At 57.1% G+C, this 10,032-nt stretch overlaps 1 protein-coding gene across 2 annotated transcripts in view; it reads right to left on the bottom strand.

Moving 5' to 3' along the window:
• Positions 1-3,028: 3,028 nt before the first annotated feature.
• The window catches only part of OTULIN (OTU deubiquitinase with linear linkage specificity), a 29,786-nt gene continuing 22,782 nt past the window's right edge, over positions 3,029-10,032 (bottom strand). For both annotated transcript variants that reach the window (XM_055118444.1, XM_055118449.1), the window contains 3 exons: positions 9,173-9,298; positions 7,825-8,094; positions 3,029-7,211 (listed from right to left, as the gene is read on the bottom strand). In XM_055118444.1, the coding sequence (XP_054974419.1) occupies positions 7,017-7,211; positions 7,825-8,094; positions 9,173-9,298 (591 nt within the window). In that variant the 3' untranslated portion in view covers positions 3,029-7,016. The remainder of the gene's footprint in view (positions 7,212-7,824; positions 8,095-9,172; positions 9,299-10,032) is intronic.

The following is a 10,032-nucleotide window of genomic DNA, read 5'->3' as shown; positions in this document are numbered from 1 at the left end:
GTTTGTACCTGTCCTGTGGCACAAACCCGGCCGCAGAGAAAGGCGCGTGGCTCTGCTGCTGTCTGCCCCATTGCAGCAACCGGCCACCCCCCCCAACCCCCCCACCTCCCCCCCGACTTGATCACGGTTTTTTCTGACTTGGGCTTTTTGCTTGGTTGGTGGGTTTGGGTTTGGGGGCCACACCTGGCTGTGCCCAGGGATTTCGCCTGGGGGGGCCATACAGATGCTGGGGACGGAACCTGGCTGGCCGAGTGCACGGCGAGCCCCCACCCCACCCGCTGCTGTCCGACCCCTCTTCAGTTCCACTCTTCAGAAAGGCACAAGGCGGCCCACAGCCACCCAGCCCCGAGCGAGCGGGGAATCCAGTGTGGCCCCACCTCAGCCGGCGCCTTTCCCACCCCAGCCACACCCCGGGAATTCCAGGGCCCTTCCCGCCCTGGCCTGTTTCCCAGCGGCAGGCAGGGAGCTCCGGGGGCAGAGGGAACGTCCTTTCCTGACTTGTCTGCGGGACCCTCCTGCTGACTCGGCCCCGAGGCCACAGCCAGAACCTCTCTAGCCTCACCTCAGGGCCTAGCCTCCTAGCTCGGTGCCCCCAACGCCTCCCGATGTGGCCCGGGACCACGGCGTGAAGAGCGGGCACTGGAGTGTGGCAGCGCATGGCCTTGACAACCGTCCCCGGCGGCCTGCCTGCTGCCCCTATTTCCCCAGAGGCCTCCCTGGGCATCCCCAGGCAGGCTCGGCGGCTCCCGATGGGGCAGGACCCCCACCCCCACCCCCACCCCCCCACAGGGCTGGAAGGAAGCAGCGCAGACCCAGTGAGCGGCCCCACCTCCTGCCCCAGATGCCTGACACCTGCCGGCCGGCCTCTTTCCTCAGGCCCCCTCCTGCCAGGCCTCGGGAGGGCTTCTCGGGAGCGTTTCTCGGCCCTCTCCCCCTTGATGCAGTGTCTGGGTGAGGTGTGGGGACTCAAGCCCAGCAATGGGGAGCTGGGGGCTGCCCTGTCACACCGGAGCGAAGGGGAGGGGCCCCGAGAGAGACCCCAGACGCTACTCCTGCCTGTGACGCCCCAGGCCCCTCCCCAAGCCTCAAGCATCTACACCCGCTAACTCCTCAATCCCCCTGCTGTGGTCCAGAGACAAGAGCCCACCGCAGAGGGCCGACGGGCACGTCCTCCCCTCCCTCCCCCAAACCCCACTGGCCTGGGGCACACTGGGGCTCCTGAGAGGTAAACGGGGGGGGGGGGTGAGTCGGGGGGCCCAGGCGGGAACCATGACCGGCAATGCAGGGGATCGCTCCCGGCCGCGCTGGGAGTCACACCGAGACTGGCCACGTGAAGACCAAGTTGACCGCTGTGCACTCATGCCCAGGGGCAAGGAAGCTTCCGGCAACCCTGGGTTCCAGGCGTCACCAGGTGACGGGTATGTCTGAAGAGAGGGCACTAGTGCCAGGCAAAGCCCCCAAGCTACCAGGGCGGGCAGTGTGGGGGGTGACTGGAGACCCCTGCCAGGTACTGCAGGCGGGCACAGCAGAGAGCAAACACTGAGCCCGGCCACCCGGGACGCGGCCAGGAGGCAGGAGCCAGCTCGGGCAGACAAGGCGGTGGCCGCGCGGTGGAACTGCACCTCTCAGAGCCAACGGGCGACTGCCAGCTCCAACCACTCAGAAATGGCTCTGGGTCTCCCAACTGCCCTGGGCCCCTCAGAACAGTCACGGGCGACTCAGGCCGGGTCCCCTCCAGGGCCCAGGGAGAAGTGGGGTGAAAGCAGCCTCAACAGTACAAGACTGGGGCAGGGATGAGTACCGGGGGGGGGGGGGGGGAAGGGGGGCAGGGCGCTTGCCTGGCATGTGGTCCACTCGAGTTTGAGTCCCGGCATCCCACATGGTCCCCCAAGCCTCCAGGAGTGACCCCTGAGCACAGGGCCAGGCCCTGAGCACCACCAGGTGTGACCCATAAACCAAAAATCTGTGTTAAGACACAATTCCCCCTGCCTCAGGCTACTGCCACGTGGCACCTGGGAGGCACCCCAACGTCACATTCCAGGAGGCCCAGCGAGTCCCGGCAGCACTCCCCTGGGCTCCTCTCGTCCCACCATCCCTTGAAGAGGAAAAAAAAAATCACTGTCCGACTCGGTTCGATCCCTGGCATCCCATATGGTCCCCCAAGCACTGCCAGAAGTAATTCCTGAGCGCAAAGCCAGGAGCAACCCCTTAGCATCGCTGGGTGTGACCCAAAAATTAAAAAAAGAAAGAAAAAAGAAAAGAATCGCTGTTCCAAAGAAACAGTCAACTATGGGCGGATCTCTCCTGGCCTCTTACTCCAACTGTCAAACTGAAACCCCAGTTGCCCCTCCCGTGGCCTGTGGGGGACGCAGCCCTGGGAGAGCACTAGCCCACTAACGGGGCGAGGCAGGAGGGCAAGCGGAGGTCTCAGAGAAAGGCCTGTGGCCGTCAGCACCCACCCCGCTCCTGTGACCCAGCGCTGACCCAGTCTGCCTGGCGGCTCCTGCCCGGCCCTCACCCGTTACCAGCCTTTCAGCGGCAGGCTGGCTCCACGTGCAGCTCGGTGATTCCTGGTCTGAAGGGCCCGTGAGCTGCCTGCACCTCGCCCCCACCCGTCCCCGTGAGGTGGCGTCTGATCGGAGGCCCCTGAAGGGAGGCGTAGCCTCTCTGCTCACCCCCCCACCAGGACTGCAGCAGGCCTGGGCACCCTTCCCGTGAGGCCTTCACCTCCCCCGGGAAACAGGAGGAGGGCCGAGATGCCGGGGCGTCAGGGCGCAGGCCCAACGCCCCGGCGGGACAGCTAACACACACCTGGAACCAAGGCCAGACCCCGGCTTTTCCCAGGGGCGGGGCGGGGGGTGGGCAGCAGTTAGTTACAAGGCCCTGCACACTCCTTGGGCATCACACGCACGCCGCTGAGTCTCGGAAGCCCTGGAAAGCAAGGACACCCCACCCTCACCCCCACCCCGCTGTCAAACCCAGCCGAGCCCTCAAAAACGGCCACTGAAACACAGCCAGGTGTCAGGTTTCCAGTTTATTTCGGGTTATTTTACAATCCCCCATGTAAAATGCAGGGGGGGGGCGGGAGGGGGCGGTGGGGAGGGGCGCAGGCTGCCCAGGGCGCTCACAGAGTCCCAGCAGACGGTGGGAGCAGCCGCAGCCCAGGGGGAGCAGGCAGGCCATTCCAAGGAGGAGCTGCGGAGGTGCGCCCACTCTGGCTCTGTTCGCGCACTGAGGCAGAGGAGACGGGCGCCGTCAGGCTTCTGGGGGGTAACAGAACTTTAGCACCATTAATGCTGACAGAGAGAGGGCTGGGTTCAACACGCAGAAGCCCTTACAGTGAAGCGCAAAGGGCTCTTCGGAAGTGCCTTATCAGTGAGACCACCCCCCGCTTCCGGGAGAGCTGCCCTGCCGCTGGGCCCATGTCCAGCTTCCGCGATGTCCTTCTAACCAGAATTGAGAAGGGGCCAGGGCAGAGGCCACCCTGGAACAGCCGGTGGCCATGGTGTGGGCACGCACACCACCACGGTTCACACGTTCCACCACCATGAATACCTCCTAGTGCCAGCACAGCGGCCACCCCGAGTGATGCCGCCACACACTGGCTCCTGCCCACTCACAGGGATCTATCTCAGTGCACTGCACCACGCACACTATTCCCCACCTGCCACCTTTGTCCCATGGGACCAAGGGCCGACACACTCCCGGGTGGGCTCTGTGCTCTGTGGCCCGAGTTCTAACAGGAGTTGCCCGGGCTGGTCACACACACGCTCACCCGGAGCCTTCCCAGAGCGCCAGTGTAGACCAGGCTTCTGTGACGGAGGGACGGAAACCTGAGAAAAGGCGTTTGTGGAATCATGTCCGCCAAGCGCTTCCACTCCCTCCGACTTGCATCCTCTGGGACCCAGGAGGCGGCCAGGCGGCCACCGGTGCCATTCTGTTTCGCAGCAGCACTTCTCCCCTAAATGCAGTGCTGTTGTTCGCTTCCCAGCACTCCGGGGGTGGCTTGGTACAGCACCTGACACCGTGGCCTGCGTGGACGGCACCACATGGGGATCCGCTGTCTCCCGCCCACGTTTCAGAGTCACGCCAGGCACCGGGGCTTTCTTTTCACCGTTAAGCAGTCCTGATCTTTCCTAAAAAGGCGTTTAACTTTACATACACTTACACGACTCCCCAAAGGGTCAGATCCCGAATCACTTTCTGGTATTCTACAGACGGGAGCACCTGCAAACTACTCTGAAGGCAGAGACCGACGGCCACTCCCACAGCTTGGAAGTGGGAGCGCGCCAGTGTCTGATGGTACAGGAGAACGATGGTTCATCCCAGGGCACACAGCACCTCACAAGCAGCATCCAGATGAGCCATTTTCCACGGCACCACAGGGCCCTCAGAGGGCCACCATGACACTCCCAGGAGACCACCTGTGATAACTGATAAGGGCGGGGAGCGCATGGCACGAAACCAGGGAGTCAACCGGTGGGCAGGGGAACCACAGGAAGGAAACGAGGCTGGAAGCAGGTGGGAAAGAGGTCAGGAAGAGCTTTCAAGTATCTGAGCAGCAGACTACAGTTTTTCAGGTAAACCAGCACCATGGGGTGAGGGGTCGGTGGGGGGAATAACACAGCTGAAACACTCAACAGAAAACCCAGAGCCCCTGAAACCCCACGAAGGCGTGCCGCAGCGGCCTAAGATTGGACTGCTGTGCCCAGGGCTCGGAAAGAAAAGGCCTGAAGGGACGGGAAGGCAAAATCAGCAGCGCTGGAGAGCGAAGGCCATGACGTGGGAATGGGCTCCCGAGTCTGCCCTGCTGGGTGCACAAGGACACCTTCTCAGGGCGGCTGCGCCCAGGAAGTGCCGCCCTGCAGATAACCCCACTGACTCGGGTGTGCAGGGAGGCTCTGTGTGTGCTGCCTCTGGTTTGCAGCTGCCCCACACTCGGCCACACTGGGAGAACAGTCAGCAGAGGCTGAACGTGCTGACGGGTCGAGCAGGGGAGGGGAAAGGCTCTCAAGGAGGAGTGCTCATTCCACCAGCCTGTCACAAGGGACTTCTTGGGGGCGGGCAAGTCCTTCCTTCCAGGTGGGTTCTGTGAGGCTGAAATATCCTGCCCAGGAAAGAGGAGGGAGAAGGAAGTTCCGTCTGCTTCACGGAGAGCGACTCTCGCAGGGCCCTGGGTCCCACAGTGCTGAAAGCAAGGAACCAGCTCCAGGCTAGCTGCTCACTTAGAGCTCGCTCTTGGGAGGCCATCTGCCTGACCCACCCTCCGGACCCATCCCCTGATCCGCCTTCCTGACCATCCTCCTTCAAGATCCTCCCGAGCCGTCCTCCTCAATCCTCCTGAACCCAGTTAGGGTTCAGTTCACTTCTCTCTGCCGCTGTCGGACCAAGAACTGGAATGGCGGGTGCAATTCAGATGGAGGGAAACTGAAATTGCAATTTGCAACCAGAAACGGCCTGTGGAAGACTTGGTCCCCTGGACTTCCCAGAGCACTATTTCTGTGAAAGCTTGACTTCGGGTACACTGCTCTGTTCAAGCGAGTCTGAGAGAGGAGCCGAACAAGACCTGAGAAGTAGCTGAAAGTGCATCCTTTCAGATCTTTATAACACGGTGCCCATGACCACAATTTCTGCAAACTCTAACAATATTTTACAGAGGAAGAGGAAAAACGTGTGAAATGTAAACAGGCAAGTTGTCCAGAATTTCTGTTCACTAAGATTAAGACATTTTCAAAAGGCAAAGATGATCGGAATCATGAATGCTGCTAAATCCAACAGCAGAGACGAACAGACCCCAAGGCTCTCCGAAGGACAGACTTCCACGGCCTCAGACAATCAACCCATACATTCAAAGTTGTGCTTTACAGAGTTCCCAGGAGAAATGGTAAGCATGTCTAGTCACCGCCACAATGAGCACTAGAACAAACACTCAATGTTACCTGCACTAAAATGACATCATTACTATTCCTTTAGTTTGGCTTCAAGGCACCTCCCGAGTGAGGCACCACTGCATCTCACAGTGAAGAACACGAAGGCTCGCCAATGCCTCCACACGGACAGGATGTGACTGTGAGAGATGAGGGCCTGGAAAAAACACTCATGAAACAGTTTGCATAGTTTGGTGCTTCCTGAGTTTTCTCAAGTAAGAATTTTAGTATTTCAGTGAAAGCAAAACTTACTCTATAAAGGAAAAAGGCATGCCCTTCCCCAAACAAAGAGGTAAGAGACCTTATGAATGACTTGAACTTGCACCAGGAAAGACTTGAATTACTATCAAATAAAGCTTGGAATCCGAGGGTCTCTCTGCCGCCAGATGTGAGACCACCCCAGCCCTGACGTCTGGTTGTCAGGATCAATGCAGAAGCAGATAAATGGCCACATTCCAAACCCCACGGACGCACCACTCCATGCCCCAACCCCTATGACCACCCTAGCCTGTACCAGGCAGGAATGCTCCTAGCAAAATGCTCCTCCCTCAGCCTAACTCCGATCGCCAGCAGCTGTGGCACGGCCAGATGCTCGCCCACACTTGAGGCAAGAAGCAAGAGCTCCTGCAGTGAGGCGTGCCCTCTGGTGACAGGAACGTGGCCGTCCCTGGGGATGTAGTCGGCTACCTCTCCCCTCTGTAGAGTGCCTGAAAGATATCTGCAAGTAGCCACATCTCAGCTCCTCCTGACTCCAGGAACTGGGGGGTGGGGACCAGGGCACCCCAGGCCCCTCCACGCCCAGCAGCTCAGACACGGCTACAGCCCGATGCACTGCGAAGAAGAGTATGGTCAGAGGCAGAAGTGGACAGGACTCCCAGCTGCACAGGTGGCCAGCAGAGACCCCGGATATAAAGAACGTACTCCTTCCCAAAGTGAATCTCCTCAGGTACAAAACTATTTATTTCATGGAGAAGCTGCAGTCTGCACCTTGCATCAGATGCACCTGGAGCCCCCACATCCTACTGCATCGAGCCGCCGAGTGCTGCAAGCTCAGTATCACAGCTGGCCACGGAACCTTCCAGGTGGCGCTCACAGACTCGTCTCCTCGCACACTCTGACAGGGATGTTGTAGTGCCGATCGTCCTCAGCAATCAGGGTCACGGTGGGCCAGTCCTCGGGCGGGTCCGTGGGATAGACGGTGACAAACTCCTCGGTGTTGTGCTTGGACAGGCGGTACACCTGGATGCTGTGGTGCACAGCGTAGGCGAGAAGGAACATTTCCACCTGGGCAGAGAGAGAGCAGACAGGTGGGCGCTGTGCCCCCTTCTCTTCCAGGCCCGGCCTGCCCAGCAATCCCCAGGGGTTACTCCTGGCTCTGCACTCAGGAATCACTCCTGGCGGTGCTCAGGGGACCGTATGGGATGCTGCGGATCAAACCCTGGTTGACCGAGTGCAAGGCAAACGCCCTACCTGCTGTCCTATCACCCCTCTTCTTTCTTTTTTAAAAACACAGTCAGGATGGAACCCAGGGCCCTTCCAAGGCATGTGCTCTACTGCTGAGCCATAGCTCAGGCCCACAGATCACTCTCTGAGAGAAGCCATCCACCAGGTCAGGAGGGCACTCAAAGACCTACTTGGAAACCAACAGAGTCTTCTCAGAAACTACCATGAGAACCGAGGCCTCCTGCTCTCAGTCAGATGAGTGAGCCACATCAGAAGTGGGTCCTCCAGCCCTTCTTGAGCCCCCAGAGAACTCAAGAGAACTGCTACTGTGAGACCCCTCAGCCAGAGCTCAACGACCCCACATAGAACTCCTGCCCTCAAGAAAAAGAGATCATTCTGATGGCTAAGGCGCTGTTCGAAGCCAAAGCACACTGACGCACAAAGTCCGACGCACCTGTTCAAGGCCTCCAGTGTGACCCACGTGGTTCAGATGGTTCCTCAGCAGCTGTTCAGGGTTGTTTGACGTATCCCGAGCAAACAGAAGCACAGAGAAAAATGGCACTTCCTTTCCCTTCTCTCTGTCCTCAAAGAGTTCAATGGCTCTGTTGAGCATTAGGAATTTTAAAGCTTCATACAGTTTATATTCCTCTACTTCGTTCGTGAACAGTTCATCACAAGCTGTCTGCCTTGCTTCCACAGCACTCAGTTCAGCCAAGCTTGTCCACTAGGAGAAGGAAGTTACATCGGAATGAAAGTTCGGACCTCAAGAAGCCCCAGCACACATCCACACTACGAGCACAGCAGCAGGCGGCCACACACCAGTGCACACAAGGCCCGAGCCTCCAGCCCAAACAACGGCACTCTTCAGGCTACACAGACCCCTTACTCAGCTTTCCCCACTAATCTGAAACCAGAGCGCAGGCAGTGGCTCCATGGCTGGGAACGGCAATTCTAATTCCCCTAACTTGCCGGGTGATGAAACTGAACCAGTCCAAACAAGTCCAAAAGGGCTACTGTGCACGCCTCCTGAGGGCCAGGAGCGCAGAAGGCCAGCTGATAGGCCTCGCCCGGGAAGCTCGCAGAAACTTCAAACCTAATGGCAAAAATGGGCAAGACCAACGTTGGGCTTCCCCAAACGTTAGCTCACTGAGCTGACCTCCTTAGTCCCTTAAAAATATACATGAGTTTCAAATTAATGAATCCACTCAGCGTCTGATTCCTTCTTCCAGTCTTCCTCCTCCTCTACAGATGGGTTAATAATCCAGAGACCTTCAACTCAGGACATGGGAGTCCACAAGACAGTAGAAAGCCCCAGAAAAGGAGGATTTTCAAATCAGTGCGAATCATCACACCAATTCTTTGTCAATTTGGTTTCAGATTCCGAGAAAGACTCGGGATCATTTTCAGGACAAATTACCAAATTTACACACTGAACAATCATCAAGAAAACCAATCACTGTATTAAAATGGGTAGAACCTGAAAATATGGACATAAATGTAAACAGCTATCAATGATCCTACTATAGAAAACAGGAACTGAATGATCTCCTGAACCCTGGGCCAGGATTCCATTTGTTCCAGATTCCTCTGAGAAAGAGGAAACATTACATTCACTGGAGCATCTTTCCCCAGAAGACATGATATTGCCAAGTCTTTACTTTTACCAAATTGCTCACAGAACGTTGGGTTCATTTAAAATTCTTTTGCCTAAAAACCAGCCAGGAACATTAGTGGGCATTCAGAATGGTCTGCTGGGGCAAGACTTTTCACCTATCACAGAAAAGCAACGACACGTTCCAAACCTTCTTCTTTAGCAGAGAGAGGGACTCCTTGATTTTATCAACCAGGTCCTCGCTCTCCCCTTCCAATTTCAGTCCAAGTTTCCACTGCTTGATCCAGCTGTATTTGCTGAGGAGTCTTTCTGGTAACTAGAGTATGGAAAGACAGAGAGAAGGTGAGTGAACGCTGCTCTGAGTCCGCCACACAAACCACAGTGGAAACCAGGAAGCATACAAAACCTACCATAACAATTCCTATTCCTCCCCCCAACACCCCTTTTATTTTTGAGGGGGAAGGGAGTTTGGGCTGTGCCCAGTGGTACCTGGGGAACCATACTGTGGCTGCTGAGAATTTGCTAGGTGGTCATGTGCGAGGCAATCACCTTGCCTCTTACACTCTCTCTTCAGCTCAATGCCTGTCAACCTGCTGGGTGGATTTAAAGGTGGAGGCCCCTAAATATGGAAGCCAAGAAGTCAGAAAGCACTGGTCTAGGAGGGCCGGGCTTGGGGAATGGTAGTTTGGGCTGAGGGCTGAAGACACGGTCTACTTTGGCCCAGGAACATGGTCCCATTTTCACGATACACTGAGGCATATGTCACACTCTACCATGAAGGGGTCCAATCCCCTAGGCCTGGTCACAAAAGGGGCCACGTAGACTGTGAAATGGTCCAGGATAAAGGAAAAAGCTCCTTTCCTCATTAGGAAAAGAAAATCTAATTTCTGATAATAATTCGTGTACATTCAGTCTCACTATTAAAAAGCAATAATGCTGTATCTGCTGGAAGTGTCTAATCAATGACGTAAGATTCTTAAAAAAAACAGATGAGAGAAAGCCCTGCTTGTTAGAGAAGGGGCAGCTGACCTTACTCTGGCTCCCAGCATC

This window comes from Sorex araneus, chromosome 1, assembly GCF_027595985.1.
Source record: "Sorex araneus isolate mSorAra2 chromosome 1, mSorAra2.pri, whole genome shotgun sequence".
Taxonomy (NCBI): domain Eukaryota; kingdom Metazoa; phylum Chordata; class Mammalia; order Eulipotyphla; family Soricidae; genus Sorex; species Sorex araneus.
The sequence above is the reverse complement of the archived record's forward strand: the minus strand, read 5'-3'. Positions and strand labels throughout refer to the sequence as shown.